Here is a 17,027-nt window from a genome sequence, read left to right as displayed (position 1 = left end):
ACCTTTGAATACGATTGTGCGCACTATCAATCGGGCTTCTTCACACAGCACAGCCCTGAATGAACTAACTCTGGGGTTTATATGTCCCAGAGAAACAGGTATAGACAGCTGTCTCTAATTTACAATAATGAGGCCAGCTGCCAAAAAAATAAAACAATTAACAAATTAAATCATTCACACATTTGCACGTGTGTTTGACAGGGAGGATTTTAACCCCCTCCCTGCTCTGTTACAATATATATTATATATCCTTCCACATTGGCGAAAAAATAGTCCCTCAAACAAGGTTCTGTTTGTTGCAAATGTTTCCATTTATTGTAATTAATTAAAATGAATGACGCCTCTGTGCTGGTCTCAATCGCGCCGTAAACAGAGCTGACATAACCTGCATTGTTTGCCTTGCTAGTGACCAAGCATTTAAAAATGCCAATCATGTATTTTTCTTGATAATGAAAATATACAGAAAGTTCACTATCCATGCATTACTACCGCTGACCTGGACAAGCTAATAGAAAAATAAATTATTGGCATTTTTAAACAGGCTATTATTGCAGTTTATTCAGCACTGTTTACAGAGTGACTGAGACCAGCACAGAGGCTAACATATCAAAATTGAATACCCTTGACCAGCCAAATTACGCACTGAAGCATATAATCCGTTTTTTTTTTCCTCTCTGTAAATTTGTTATGAAAAGTAAATTAGAACCATTCTTTAAAACTCAATTTTTTAAATAACTTTGCTCACAGAAACAGGCCCACCCATCACATTAAAACAAAGAAAGGTAAGTCTATGGCGATTCTTAGTATTATAGTCATTTTTTTAACATGCTTATTTTTCTGTAAGCATACTGTTTATTGTGTGGTCTACCAAGATAAAAAAAAATTAAAATCGTCCGCGAACAAAAAAGTTTGAGAACCACTGTAGGCCTAATAGAGGATCTCTGTCTGACCTTAAATGTTGAATTTGTGAGACGTGTTTTCAGTATTTACCATTAAAGAAAAAAAATGTAAGAAACTCAATATTTTCCTTGCAATGACAAGGGGAGGGTGAGGTGTCACGTGCAAAATGTAAAGCTTTGGTTATCTCTCTTTTAAAAGGAGCTTGGATTGGCTGACCGCACAGCTCAGATAAAATGCAAGTTCAATTCAATGTGGATCCAATAAAGGCTGTTCTATATTTAAAGTATCCTAAAAACAATAGCTTTGTTGCAGTTGCATTGCAATGAATCCCTTTGCGAGAAGTCATCAGCTCGGAGTAGAGTTCATAATTTGAAACAGTCCCAGACTTCCAAAAGGAAAGGAATGTGAGCCACTTCCTGTTCAGTTCTGTTTTCATGTCAAGGCCCTAGATAACTGATAAAAAAACAACATTATCATGTATACTGATTGAGATTAAGCATCTCAGTTCAGTTAGTGTAGTTCTCAGGTCTTTTGTTGGTCTGGATGCACTTTTTCAATCTGACCTTCATTTTGAAATTAGATGAAAACAAATGTAGCCTTTCAAAGTGCGGTAAACCATGGATGTTTAAATGTAGTCTCACAGGAATGTTTGTTGACCAGATGCATTCCTCTCTCTCTTTCTTGCTTTTTTTTTGGATAATCATTTAAAGCTTCAATGACATATTCTGCAGTAAAATAATAAGACACTGAGAAGGCCATTGCCCACTGAGTCTGTTTGATTTATCCAAATTTAAAGTATGAATATTAATTTAACAAAAGTGTCTTTGGGAACACTTTACATTAAGTCCCTGTAATTACTGTGTATTTACATAGTAGTTACTTAGTACTTACATATAATTACAATGTTATTATACATAGCGACAGTGTACTTCATGTGTAAATCTTTTTACATGATATAACCCTAACCCTAAATGTAGCCCTAATCCTTTTCTGATACAAGTGTGTACTTCCATGTAACATGCAAAACGATTTACACATTAAGTACATTGTACATTGTACACATGCATTTACCAAGTAACTACTATGTAAATACACAGACACTTAATGTAAAGTGTTAACATGTCTTTTTGCACACCAACGGGTGTATTTTAAAAACTTGTAGGTTAGGGGCTCCCAAGTGGCACATCCAGTAAAGGCGCTCCGCGTGTAGTGCAGGATGCACCCTATAGCCTGGAGATCGCTGGTTCGAGTCCAGGATATGCCATCGCCGATCGTGGCCGGGAGTTCCCAGGGGGCAGCGCACAATTGGCCGAGGGCCGCCCGGGTGGGGAGGGTTCAGGTCGGCAGGGTAATCCTCAGATGGACACGTGTGTCTGCCGCCGTTTCCCAAGTCGGCACAGGAGTTGCAGCGGTGAACCGGAACAAACACAATAATTGGGCATTCCAAATTAGGGAGAAAACCCGGGTAAAAATCATTGGCGAGGACTAAATTTAAAAAACAAAACAAAAAAAAAACCCAGAAGGGTTTAAACACAGCACAGAAACCAGGACCAGTGGAAATAAAGTTTTAAATTATTTTCTATGTTTCTAAAGAGAGTTGTTTAAAATTTCAACAGCCCTGTGATGAGTCAAAGGGGTTTCAGTCTGTAATTCAGCCTCCCGACAGTAGAAGGCATCAAGCCAACTCGGAACTTCTCTTACCAAGGTCACGTGACCATGAGAAAGTCATCTTTATGAGGGGCGTCACCTTGGTGAGGGGCGGAAGTGCGAGTATGTAAATTCCGGCCATTTGAGTCAAGTGAGTTGTAAGGACACTTGTCAGTTTGGGATTGGTGTTCCACTGACTACAAGGGCGGGGCTTTGCATACTAAAGGGAACGTGGTACTGTGTTTGGGGTTGGTCCTTGAAAGCATAGGCGGTGTTACTGGGCTTGAGGGAGACACTGTATAGTTTGTTTTGGTTTGTTTGTTTGATCACAGTGTTTGGAATACGTAATAACGTCTCTTTTCGTTTTTATCCCTTCCATGTCCGGGATATCGTGGAGAGGACTGAGGAAAATACAAACCCTCCATTCTTTTGTTATTTATTCCAGCACCCCTTCCCTCACACCATTCTTTTTGTTTTTTTATCGTGTAACTAAAAATAAAAAAAATTAAAAAATTTGGTTGCACGTAAATTGCTGTCTGGACATTCCATTAATCACACGCCTCACAAGCCCCCTTTCCTTTCAGAGGTCCCGTTTTTCTATACCACAGAGGTGGCAGCCCTACAGTATATTTAATTACCATGCTACTTTTAGGATGTTACTGATTACACACACAAGAGTCCACGCCATAAATACAATGAAGATTCCATTTCTATTCCTGACTCCACATTCACCCCGGTTTGTTTTGAGTTCATACCCTAATGACCTCATAGAAGGTAATACTTAGCAATTGTTGACTGTGCTGTGTTAAGATAATTAACAATGAACTCCATTGTAATTGTGAGCACTACGATTTGTAGGTGTTGCATCTATTACATTGAAATACATGCCAGTGTTAACTCATTCCTTTACCTTGACTGATTCCCATATGGTCTGTATCACAGCTAAATATTTTGCATCTATTAATACAAATGTCTTATTTAGAGGGGTTATTATCTGTTAATACAGGCTTATTTGATACTCTTATGTATTTACACCACAAAGGTGTCCAGAATTTGATGCTAGATCAAGTTGGTTTGTATTGGGTGGATAATAGTTGCACTACTTTTCTAAACTGTGTGATAGTGAGTTACTTGAATCCCTGAATAACTTAATTATGGCCCTAACACAAGTACTTACTGTAAAGCTGCACTAACCAGCACCTGGAGCACAGAACTCAGTGGAATATTCCCATGGGAGCTGACTGGCTTGAATACTGGCGTTCTCAAACCGGGAATTTAAGTTCTCTGAGGAAAAACTGAATGTGCTTCTTCGCTGTGTTAGACACAGATGTCATGGCAGATGGCTCATTTAAAAGTAGAGAAGGTTTGAAATTAACAGTTTTTATTCAAGAAACAAAAAAAGCAGTTTCTCCTTGTTGCTCTTCGGCAGCAGATTTTCCATTTGAATACTTTATTAGTGCAAGTACAGCTCTGGCCAAAGGTTTTAGAATGAACTAATGTTGCTTCATGAAGTTGAATGAAACCTGCTGAATAATGTTGTTAACATGTTGAATTACATACCGCTTTGTAGTTTAGAAAGTTCGAAAAATTGAAAAATGAGACATTTCGAAATCTAACAAGCAATACTGTCCTACTATTATGGCTTCTGGTAGACTTTTGCGATATCATTTAGTAGGTTCTTTGATTACATGATGTTAAATAAAATATCTAAATTATGTTGCAAAAATGTTGGCCATAGCTGTACAAGGGTACCAGTTCTGCTTTTAAAGTAATTGTAACAGACAAAATAGTTCCATACATTTTATTCGGCATGCACATCTATTCATAGGTGCAGTTTTAAAAAATATACATGTTTTAGCAAACATGTATTTTTATTTTAAAACATGATATCTGGTATTACTTTAGGTTAAATAAATCTCTGTTTGCAAACCATGCTTTTAGACTGTCTTGCACACCTGAAGGTTGAAATTGCACCCACCCCTTCGCTGGCTTCTTTCCTGTGAATAACCAATCAGCTGCTTTCCTTATTGACTGACATGCTTTCAGCCAGGAAGTGCAAGTGCAAACAGATAACCTGAGAATATGGCATAGAAAAGGAGAGCTTCCTTTAATCTAAAGTAGTGCCAGATGTGTTTCAAAATGAACACACGCGTGTGCTGTAGCATGTGTGCCTTTTAAACTGCACACTTGAGACCTGTTTAGCTAATAGAAAAGCAAAACGGGTAAGATTATTGAAATTATTTTCTCACGCCGACAGAGAACACCCTCAGGTGAATCAAGTCAACTGGAGAGCTGCGTGTTTATCCATTTCAACAATAAACTTTACAACCAAACCAAGGGCAGGGACACAGGCAGTTTGTGGTAAACAGATTTGTGCCGCTCGACTTTTGATGCCCCTTCTGCTTTCAGTAGTTTTATCACTGAGTTTTTGAAGTTATGGTTGAATTACCTATTAAAACCTCTTATAGACTGCTGAGCTTGTCAGCCTTGGTCCATTCCCTTCTACTTGTGCCGATATTCCTTTCTGTCTGCGTGTTGGACTTCTTCTAGTGTGTCCTCAATTGTATTATCATGTCTCTAATGGAGCTCTGAGGCCTGACAGTGGCACAAAGTCATCCCTGACAGTGTGAGGATAAGAAAGTGGCTCTGCAGCAGAAGGGCCTGTCTGCCACCCAGTCTCCAGACACAATTCAGGAAGAGTCCAAAGACAGGAAGGATCATAATCAGACACAACATCACAAAGTTATTAGATAGTATATAACAAGAGGAATGTCTCTGCAATTCATTTCCATTGTGATTCCAAGTCATGTGATTGAATAAACAAACATCACAAAGACTCTTAGTCACAGCACAGCACTGGTCCTGGAGTTAGTGCTTAGAAAATATTGGTGCTGGAGTTAGGACCAATCAAAAGTACAAATGATGATATAGATGAGTAAATAATAGCTGAATGGGTTTGTTTGTTAGTGTGTTGGACACCGCTGTCACTGATCATGCATTCTGTGCTGGATGCATTAAAGTGGCTCTGATTTGAACTATGGTCATAGTGTACTTTACAAACAGAGAGGGAAATGTGGAGACTAGAGGACATAGGTTGATATATTCAGTATGGTGGACCATCATTTCCCTTTCATGATCCTGATTTCCACCAGATGCCAGAGCACCATTTTTAATATTTAACCAATTTTCAGCTTTTTTGATGGGATTATATTAACAGCTGACCGCAATATGGAGACAGTAAAGTTTTGCATGTGTGTTCCATTACTGTCTTCTGCTGCAAAAGAACGACTGGGTTCTGAGTCATACATAAATCAAGGGCCTGCTGTTTAAAGTAGAACTGTTTAGTCTCGCTAATTCCACACAGAAAATTGACTCGATTTCAAACACTCTTTGCCTTAGGCAGTGCACTAATCTAAACTAATAGGCAGATAGATTTTGCTTCAGTGCAAAATATACGCCATTATTTTTCCGAAGAAAGAAACATTTGCGATGCATTAGGTAAATACTTATGTGTTTAGTACATATAAACTTTTAAACAAAATGTATACATAATGTATTACACACGTTTGAGTATTAATCTACATAATTAAACACTGCTGGATAATGGCTGTATCACAGATGCTCTCTAGGGACTACACAGAATTCCTGAACATTAGCTACACTGAAGTTCATTATAGTATTTGCACTGCATGTCCTTGGTATGCAGTTACATGATCGGACGAAAGCCTCTTCTTTTTAAAACGATTGGTTGCATTTTTACAGTAACTATGTTTGGTGTGTACAACTAAGTTAAATCACCTAAAATAACATCAGTCAAAATATATAAAAGAAAAAAATACAATTTAAGCGTTTCACCAAGTTATGAAGCAGAGCTATTCAAAGTTTAAACTTTTCAGTTTTCGTTTTAGGAATAGCGCAGGCCATTGTTGTATTTGTGAAAGTTGCTGCTCTTTTGCCTAGTAAATCATTGTTTCTGAACTCGCTCATAATTAGCAGGAGCGCTCCTGGGTGGGTGTGGATCCACAGCGCCTTCTGGTGGATTTGTAAGACATTGCTGTAACAAGCATCATTATGGTAAAAAGCCCGGAGCCCGTTCGAAAGAGGAGGGATCGTCTTTAAGAAGGCTGATGCTATCGCAGTAAACCTGTTCTCTCTCCTCCACTCCCAATCAATACGCTATACGCTTTTTCATTTCTCTTCAAACTTCTCAACTATTTTAATCAATGAAGAAGTGAAAAGAAGCCATTGGACGCGAATTAACAAGATTCCTATAGGAGGAAGAGAACATTTTGTATTTCTTTCATGCAGGTATGGCTAACTTCTGTGAAAGTGCCGCTTTTCAATCTAGTTTATAAACGTCTTTGTAGTACTGTAATTAATTACATATCTAACCAGCACCATTTTATATGCTGTCCTAAGTTTGAATTCTCTGTTATTTTGAAAATGTTTTGGTATGTTTTTGGTTGGATGCGCATTTTAGTAAAATATGTTCATAAGTCTACAGTCTGCAAATTGTTGTATATTAATGCTGTAGAAAATGTTGGTAAATAATTAACATACTGGCTGTCCGTGTTTGCAGATGAGAGCGCAACGTGTATTTAATTATGGCTGTACTTATAATTTAATTATGTCTACATTTCCATTGCATTTTAGCACGATTGCAACTTGCATGATGTGATAATTAATCCAAGAAGTATAGACACATCATACTATAGAAGATTAACTTTTCAAAACCATTTGAGTTTAGTAGCTTACAGTGGTCTTGTCTATGAACTATAAAAGTTAATTTAATAATTAGCTGATATGTATGTGAGCATACACTTTTAATATGTGGTGTCTTGAATAAGCAAACAGGCATACCAGCTAAATAGAATATTTAATACAATTAAAATAGCAGATCGCCCTGTACTTGTGATCTCCGGACTGTAACGATCATTTTCAAAACGAATTGCTGAAGCAGAGAAAGAGCAAACTCGTAAAACCCGTTTCATCTTTCCGTTACAAAATAATAGTCCCGACCCGAACAAATTCAATATTTTGTAAAGAATTGTTAATGGGTCTGTTTATTCAGAAACAAGTGCAGTTCTTGTGACCAGACGCTTTATTTCATATTGTAGAGATGCAAGTAGACTTTGTGTGCTTGCTTGCCATGTAAAATGTTTTTTTTTGTTGTTGTTGGAAAGAGGCTGGGTGGCGCAGTGGGTTAATGCATCACCTCTGGATGCCTGGGTTCAAATCTGGCTTTTATCACAAGCGTAATGACTTTGGTCAGCGGCCTGAGCCTAGCCCCCAGTACATTTTGTCCCTGTGAAAAGCCTGAATTCCTGCCTGTGTCTGATGTTGTCTTTCTTGGGTAGTGGTTCTGATCTGTAGCATTGGTAACTGCTGGGTATCTTCAAGTTATTTGCCTGCATTTTCTGGATATTACAACACAACATTATACATTTCAATTTTAATCTTCTACTTCCTGGTACCTAACCACTTCCTGTGCTGTAGGCCACAATGTCTGAATGCAGTTAGACCAGGGGTCTCCAATCCTGGTCCTGGAGGGCCGGTGTCCCTCCTGGTTCTTGTTCCAACTGTACCCTAAATTACTTAATTGGACCAATTAAGCTTCTAATAAGCACTTAATTGGTCCAATTAAGTAATTTAGGGTACAGTTGGAACAAAAACAGGAGGGACACTGGCCCTCCAGGACCAGGATTGGAGACCCCTGAGTTAGACTGTTGGAGTGAATGTGACCTACAGTACAGGAAGTGATTATGTAGCAGCAGCATCAGACTTGTTTTCTTGAATAACATTTAAAAACCGTTTTGGTCAATATTCAAAACCCTCACAAGGTGAAGCATACTGACCTGGATTTCCACGCTTTCCCTTATTAAGGCAGCGGTGTGGAGTAGTGGTTAAGGCTCTGGATTCTTGACCAGAGGGTTGTGGGTTCAATCCCCAGTGGGGGACACTGCTGTTGTACCCTTGAGCAAGGTACTTTACCTAGATTGCTCCAGTGAAAACCCAACTGTATAAATGGGTAATTGTATGTAAAAAATAATGTGATATCTGTATAATGTGAAATTATGTATAATGTGCTATCTTGTCGCCCTGGATAAGGGCATCTGCTAAGAAATAAATAATAATAACAACATGCTTTATTAAGTTTTGTTAATAATATCTCTTCATTTAAGCCTCTGCTGCCCAGTGTCCAATATATTTGACATTGAGAAAATAGGCATTAAATAGATATGGGAACATACACAGGGCAGAAAAGGGTTAAGTTGAAACAACACACAATATGAAAATAAAGGTAATTTAAGAGTAAAAAGAAAATATGAGACTGGTGTAATTAATACATTATATAAGACTGAGAAATGAAAGCTAGTAGGACTGCCCTAGTTGACAGATCACCTGCACTGTTTCTGTGTTGGGGAGGGGCCACTGGAGGCTCCACCCTTACCCTTAAGTTTCCCCTTTGACCTCATATGGATGTCATATTGTGGTTACTTTCCAGTTTCCGGGTGATAAAAACACACACTTTGAGATATTGGCTTCACATTCAGTACTCAGTACACAACTGTATTCTATGATTATCTAGAGCATGTTTGATGAACCCTTTCTCAAAACTGCCACCACTGCACAAGCCTCCAAGCTCAAAGTTTATTTGAGGAGCTGACTTCATGTATGCAGGGAGTGTTATACAAACACTGCTAACTGTGTCAGTGACATGGAGCTCTTCAATAATGAGCAAGCTTTATTTTTAATATAGTGCCACATTACAGTACCATTATCACTTGTGTGTTAATCCAAAAAGCAGAGTTCCGGTTTAAGATGGAGAATGTAAATGTGTTTTTACTGTCCCTATGCGGTAGCGATTTAATTACAGGGGAGTGATGTTTCTGTTTGAACTTAGCTCCCAGCTTTCTGATGAGATGCAGCATTTAGACAGACAGCACAGAGGACAGGTCACATGATCTGAATGCAACTCTGTGCTAGGAAGTAGCAGCGACTTCATCAACAGCATTGTCTTTGAAATGTCTGCAGATTCCAAATGACTAAAATACAAGTAAATAACCACAATATATTCAACAGACGGGCCAGGGATAATACAAACAAAGCTTTTTTAAAAATCTTTTCTGTAATACTACAGTACTTTGTTAACCTAAAATCAATTGAAACATTGACAGCAATTGCATGGCAGGACAGGCCAGAGATTAGATTCCTCCTTCCACTGATTTGTTTTGTGTTCCTTCCTTTCCTTCCCCTGCAGTAGAGGGGACCCTGGCCACCATGCTGTTGAAGCTTCTCCTCCCTTGCCTGCTGTTCGGAGCTTTGAGCCAGGCTCAGCAGGAACCCGCGATGGATTGCTCAGGTATGAACCTAGCAGCTTTGTTACCTGCTACAACTGCAGGGCAGTCGAGTCTACCAGGAGATAACTGCCCTTAGTATAGATAAGATCGTACTGCCGCAGTCAGTACTGTGTCATGGCTACTACTGTACCACAGCAACAATCAGATTTCTCCTTTCGTACCCTGTCACTGTGCTCCACAAGCAATACACCAATCTGATTATATTGCTTGTGGACTAAGCAATAAGACACAGGAAGGTGTGTGTTGCTGTGCAATTACCTCCTTGTGCAGTCAACAGGAGCATGACAGTAAGCAGATACTATGAGGTTAATCAAAGCTTGCAGTTTCATTTCCTAGGTCATTTCACCTCACCTCAGCACTCTGGGGCCACTGCAAAGCATGTAATCATTAGGAAAGCTGGTGTTATTGACAGGAAGGAAGGTGTTGAAGAGGTGAGGACAATTTCACCCTCCAGGTTAAGTTACCGAGGCATCAACCAAGAATTCCTAGCTTCTCCCTGATTCTTACATTTAAGAGCTAGGTACACAACCCCATTCCACATCAGGTTTTAGAGGTTATCAGTTAAACGGTTACCAGATTCATACCTGATGAGAGGTTTAATTGGTTCAGTGAAGTATTAAAGGGTTATCGGACGGTGTGCCAGAATATTGTCACGAGTAGAAGGGAACGAGTTTAAGCGCTACAAGTGTCGATGTAACCTGATAGGATTTGAAAACGTGACTTGAAAATATGTCTCACTGCTCTTTCCCTGCTCCTCCTGCAGCCCAGATCAAATGTCCGATCAACGTGTATTTCACCATCGACACGTCGGAGAGCATCGCCCTGCAGGTGCTTCCTCCGGGGGGCCTGGTGGAGCGAATCAAGTCTTTCTCAGAGCTCTTTGTGAAGAAGCTGCAGGAGGAGCTGTACAAGGACCACATCACGATCACCTGGGAGTTCGGGGGGCTGCACTTCTCCGATGAAGTGAAGATCTACAGCCAGATCACCAGCAACTCCAATGAATACATCCAGCGCCTGCGCAGTATCAATTACCTGGGCCGAGGCACCTTCACGGACTGTGCCCTGTCCAACATGACCTCCCAGGTGGTGGCCCAGGCCTCCCCGGAAAATCGTGTGCGCTTTGCCGTGGTGATCACCGACGGGCACGTGACGGGCAGCCCCTGCGGGGGCATGAAGTCCAGGGCAGAGAGTGCCCGGGACGCGGGGATCAAGCTCTTCGCCGTGTCCCCCAGCACTAACAAGTACGAGTCGGGGCTGAGGGAGATCGCCAACAGCCCTGTCGAGCTGTACCGCAACAACTACCAGGCCACCGGGACCACAGGAGAGATCCACGTGGAAACCATCGACCGCATTATCAAAGTCATGGTGAGTGTCAGGCGCCGGGGCGAGTGGAGCTAACACAGTGCATCCAGACCTTCTCCACCCAGCGCACATGCATTTGCTGTATAGTTTTGAAAGAAACATGTTTTGACAAAATATGTATTTTCATTTTAAAACATGTCATCTGGTAGTAACCAACTAGTTGCAACTGATTTCCTGGAAGGAAAGACAAATAACCTGCACTGCACACTGGAGATCTATATATAGTGAATGGAATTGCAAGTCGGGAGGGTTATGAAAGTATTTTTGTTAGCTACAGCCATTTTAAAAGAGAGTGCTTAACACAATATTTCACATCTGTTTCACATCCTGTTGTGTGTGTTTCTCATTATTTGCCGTGCTTACTAACTAATCCAGCAAAAAACATGTTTCTCCTCAAAGCTAATTTTGTGAAGTGAGGTGGGGAAGTATATTGGTGTTGCACTGTGCACTGACGCTCGTAGGTGAAGAACTGTGCATTGAAGTCTGTGCAACACTAATATGCTTCCCCGCCACACTTCAGAAAATCATCTTTCTCAAATTGCATAGTTACATTGATTTCATGTTTAATTATTTGTCAGGGTTATGCAACAACATACATTGTATTAATTGAATATACCTACCTATATCTACCTGTTGTTTGTAATGCCAGATACAGTATTTCAGTGCTGTTGAATGATCATAGAAAATAGCAAATTCAATCAATATATAATCAACTGAAAGCCAGTGATCAAGTTGCAGTGGGTGCTTAAGAGCTAATCATTTAGCTTTCTGACAGCTAGCAAAATGAATAACAGCTTTTTAAAATGTGAGTTAACAGGACAATCTGAAAGTACCTTTATGAACAGAATCTTAATAAGACAAGGTTGCTGAAGATGACATGACCTGGATGGTGCCTTAAATGGTCTGTTTCTGTTTGAGAAACAGGTGGAATGTCTACTGTGGACTTGTTGGCTGTGGTTCCTTTATGACATTTCCCTTTCATTTGGTCTGTATCGATGATGTCACTGACATTCTCTTTCGCTTCTTTCAGAAACAAGAAGCCTATTCTGAGGTAAGCTTCCATCTTTTTCTGTCTCTTTGCAAGTCTCCCTTACGTCTCCCTTCTGGGGTGCGATGGTACCCATCCCCTGTGTTGGTTGGCCTCTAACCGTGGTCAAGGTCGCACCTTGGCTGGATTTTATTGGTGCTTTTACCTATCCTAAAAATAGGTCGTTGATGCAGTCCAGGGGTGTTCCCCAGTGCTTCAGTATGCTGTAATGAAATCCAAGGGTGACGCATCCCAATGAATATGAGTAGGAAATGGTGCAGTTTCGTCATATTGCAAACTGGGAAGCTCTGGCAAGGCAAGCATCACTACTGTCAAATGTCCCACGTCATGGACAAGTTTATTGTATACAGTCTAGTAGATATATAAAGATTTCTGCTTACTTGTTTTATTGTTCATTTTCTATTTAGATTTCAAATTTTGATTTTAGCATCACCACACTGCTGTTCCCCATGTGTTTTATTGCAAATTTAATCGTGTGCCTCTCTCTGGTCTCTGCAGTGTTACAAACTGACTTGCTTGGAGAAGCCGGGGACCCCTGGTCCAAAGGGCTACAGAGGACAGAAGGTGAGTCGAGCCTCTGCAAAGACAGGTCTTTCAAGTAATAATGATGATAAAGAAAAATAGAGGGCCTTTAGTCTATTACAAGACTGTGTTGTTAAAGATTTTCCACAAGGCTGAAGTTCACACATTTTATATTCAGGTTTTGTGGCAGGTGAGGGTAAGAAAGAAGATCAATAATAATGTAGCCACATAGCACAGGAGAGGTTTTCTTCCAGGAGAGTCTTTATGTTATTCAGCTTGATCTCTATTGACACTTCTAAAAGGATAGAACAATGTGTTTCAGTGGTTCTATTAAATGTGAAGAGGCTGCTGTATCAGAACAGTCTGTGTGCACCTCGCAGGATTGACTTGCAGTGCTGAGCTCCTTCTCATCCCGCATAGCTCTTAACTCACCATTTTGTTTGTTCCAGGGTGCAAAAGGAGACATCGGGGGCGCAGGACCTCCTGGGGAAAAAGGAAGACAAGTAAGTGTCCCCTCCCCTGTTCCAACACACTGTCCTGTCCCCTGCTCCAACACACTGTCCCCTCCACTGATCGAACACACTGTCCCCTCCGCTGATCGAACACACTGTCCCCTCCACTGATCCAACACACTGTCCCCTCCACTGATCCAACACACTTTCCCCTCCACTGATCCAACACACTGTCCCCTCCGCTGATCGAACACACTGTCCCCTCCACTGATCCAACACACTGTCCTCTCCCCTGCTCTAGCACACTGTCCCCTCCACTGATCCAACACACTGTCCCCTCCACTGATCCAACACACTGTCCTCTCCCCTGCTCCAGCACACTGTCCCCTCCACTGATCCAACACACTGTCCCCTCCACTGATCCAACACACTGTCCCCTCCACTGATCCAACATACTGTCCCCTCCCATGCTCCAGCACACTTACTCCTTCACTGGACCCAAATGGCCAGGCGCCTGGTGAGCTCATGCGGACACTGTAGGGTTGGTCTTTGTCCTACAGCACATAGCTCGCCGACATCCACTCTTGAGTTCCTGGATGTAAAAGAAACTGGCTTGATCATGGGATATGAGGACTCCCACTGGACCTTTATGTTCTCTTGAGTTGTTTGACTCTTTGAGAGCTCAACAGTAACCTCTGTGGCTCTTTTAGCCAGCTTTGATTTAAATTATCAGCTGCATTCTTCTACACTAAGAGGTGGACTCCACTGAAAACACTGTGCCACTTCAGACTGGATCTCGCCAATCACACACTTCAATCAAACACAACAACAACATTGCAAACAGCATTTATATCCAGCAGTGCCTGTCACCTCTATGGTCTAAGTATGTGTCAGGTCTGTTTGGCTGTTAGGCTCAACACAAGTTTTCGGTCTGCAGTTTATTATGCTAACGTTTTCAACAAGACTTTATTTTATGTCTGCGAACAGCAAGTAAGCAGAAAATTATAAATCTTTGCACACACATTATTGTTTCCATTCAGTATGGTTTAAAAAAGAAATCAAACAGGAAAGTCTAGAAGTGAAATAAAAAAAACAGGTACAATTTCAGAATCTGTACTGTACTGCGCCCAGGTATTCTAGAGTGCAGGGGCACAGCACATCAAATGAAGAGCAGAGGGATTGATTGGGCTGATAGTGTTTGTGTAGAGCCTGTCTGCCCCCTCGTTGCCTTGTTTAAAAATCAATTCTTCACTCAAATGGAAGCAATAAAAAGGTTCCAGGATTCAGTGTGTTGGTGCTGAACAGGCGAGTCTTTGTACCAAACAATAGTCCACATAGCCCGAGCCTTGCAATATCACACAGATGGGAAAAATACATCGTTGACACTTTTTTGATTTTTGATCTATATGGACCACGATTTCTTGTTTCTGTTTCTGTTTCAAATGATACAGATAACCTGGCTGAGAAACTTTCACTGGAAACTCCGACACATGGCCTCTGTCTAGTTGCAAAGCATTCTGTACACACACACAGGCACAGGCCCATCTCCACTACATCTGCAAGGGAGAAGTGCATGAAAGAGAGGGATAATAAATAACCAGCAGAACCAGTAACTCCAACAGACTGTGTGATCCACAGTGTTGATAGCTACCCTCAAACCCAAAAGTACAAGACACAGACCCTGCGTTTCAAAGCAGGTCACTTCAGTATGATTCAGAAACATGACAATTCCAGGACTGTGCAGTAAATAAATGTCTCTTTATGTTTTTAGGGGGATCCAGGTATTGAAGGTCCTATTGGTTACCCTGGCCCCAAGGTAAGTGTGGCTCACCAGAACAGGAGAATAAAACATTTGTAGGGTGTTGATACAATGGGATCAGAACAGACTTGTGGGCTTCAGTATACTATACAGTATAGTATACACTTGAAAATGTTGTAATTAAAAAACAAAGATTTGCCAGTTTACATATCAAAAGCAGTGTAAATTGACCCTCTTTAACCTGATTTGTGGATATTGCATATTCTGTCAAGCTACTGAATGTTTAAAGTTGGTATCGGGAGTGTTAGTATTGACCAATGAACATAAGGCAGTGGGGTCCAGGGAAAGAGATGCAGCAAGAGCCGGTGCAACACTGACCCCTGCTGAGTTAATCAGGTACTGCACTAGAAGGGACGATATCAGCTCTTTTGTAAAGTGTTTTTGTTGAAGTAGTAATTTCAACAGAAATAATTTGCTAATAATACTTTGAAATCATATGTTAAATGTTTGAATTTGTATTCTTCTTTTCCCTGTTTTGTGTTAGGGGTTTCATGGTATGAAAGGTGAAAAGGTAAGCCCACAATATTTTGTTTGTTTGCCTCCAAATATTGTGGAAATGACAGTGAAGTTGGAGTGTATTCATTCACCTTATACAGTTTAATACTGGAAGTTTATTGTAGCTTTTTGTTTTTACATTTTACTGTAACGCTGTAACATATCTATATAATGATTTAAAAAAGAATCATTTTTGTAAATGTTTAGCTGAGTATAATACACAGGAATTGCTTGAAATGTGTTGATATGAACTCATAAACAATGCCATTGTTCTTTTCAAGGGGGAATTGGGATCTGAAGGAAAGAAGGTAAGACAATATAAATAATAAAACCTAAATATGATCAATACGATTATCTGAACATATGATATAATCCGGGGCTCAATGCAAAACCCTAGCTAAATGTAAGGGCATCCTGGATTAAACAACCAGAATTACATGTGTCTTACCATAGACATTTAGGTAGTTGTTAAAATGTGCATTCCAGTCAGATTTTGCTACCTTGATTTCTCCTTTCATTTTTTATAATTTAGTGTCATTTTATGCAGACGGAAGACAACAAAAAACAAATCTGACATTCAAAATCAAATTTTTAAAAAATAAAATGATTCTGTATTTATTGTACAGATTTAGGTATACATTTAAATGTGCATATCATCATGACAAGACAGGCCTCCCATGAGAAAGGGGAGCTACTTGTGAACCTGTTTTCTTTTAAGAAAGGAGCTCTTTGCATGAAAATAGCTTGAGAAATTCTCACTCTACATGTAAACCTAGGCAATTTGACAAGTTTGTTTTAGAAGCATGCATTAGAAAGTGCTAGCGGTCATATTTTAAGAGTATCAGTATTAAAAGCCTGGGTTGCTTTTCTTCCATGCCTGTCTTTATTCCTCACATGTTCTTTTCTTGTAATACCAGGGTGTTGCAGGGCTGGCTGGGCGGAATGGAACAGATGGACAGAAGGTAAGGCTTTGTTTAAAAGTGTAAGGAATCTATTGTAGTGTCTCACTTGGTACTAGTTCCCAAGAACTTCCAATCGCTTTGTCGCATGTGAGCGAGGTGATTCATGTGATTGCCTATCTATTTTAAGTCTAGTTTAAAAAATCAAGTACAGGGATCCATGAAATGACGCAGGCATAGCATATAGAACTGTGTTACAGTTATGATTTACTACTTTAAAGAGGGCTTGATTTAAAGCTAGTAACAGCCGAGCTCCCAATGATCTTTCCCAGCAATAGCCTCAGTTATAGTCAGCAAGATGGGAGCAATTTAAACACAAAGGTATGATGTGCCACCTCTGGACCTATTTCTTAATGGCAGCTTAATCTGCAGTTGACCAAAAGCAGAGTAAAAAAAACAACATAGTTTAGAAAGTTGAATGATAGGATTGAGTTGAGACAAGGTTGTTTTAATGTATCATTT

At 40.2% G+C, this 17,027-nt stretch overlaps 1 protein-coding gene across 2 annotated transcripts in view; it reads left to right on the top strand.

Moving 5' to 3' along the window:
• Positions 1–6,648: 6,648 nt before the first annotated feature.
• Positions 6,649–17,027, top strand: part of LOC117410099 (collagen alpha-2(VI) chain-like) — a 30,852-nt gene continuing 20,473 nt past the window's right edge. Inside the window, exons 1-10 of one of the 2 annotated variants that reach the window (XM_059032036.1) lie at positions 6,649–6,855; positions 9,809–9,910; positions 10,672–11,273; positions 12,301–12,321; positions 12,817–12,882; positions 13,290–13,343; positions 15,064–15,108; positions 15,596–15,622; positions 15,888–15,914; positions 16,524–16,568. In XM_059032036.1, coding sequence (XP_058888019.1) covers positions 9,829–9,910; positions 10,672–11,273; positions 12,301–12,321; positions 12,817–12,882; positions 13,290–13,343; positions 15,064–15,108; positions 15,596–15,622; positions 15,888–15,914; positions 16,524–16,568 — 969 coding nt within the window. In that variant the 5' untranslated portion in view covers positions 6,649–6,855; positions 9,809–9,828. The remainder of the gene's footprint in view (positions 6,856–9,808; positions 9,911–10,671; positions 11,274–12,300; positions 12,322–12,816; positions 12,883–13,289; positions 13,344–15,063; positions 15,109–15,595; positions 15,623–15,887; positions 15,915–16,523; positions 16,569–17,027) is intronic. The other variant, XM_034016502.3, reaches the window with a different exon arrangement.

This window comes from Acipenser ruthenus, chromosome 10, assembly GCF_902713425.1.
Source record: "Acipenser ruthenus chromosome 10, fAciRut3.2 maternal haplotype, whole genome shotgun sequence".
In the NCBI taxonomy this organism is placed as follows: Eukaryota; Metazoa; Chordata; class Actinopteri; order Acipenseriformes; family Acipenseridae; genus Acipenser; species Acipenser ruthenus.
This window is presented reverse-complemented; position numbering and strand designations above follow the sequence as displayed.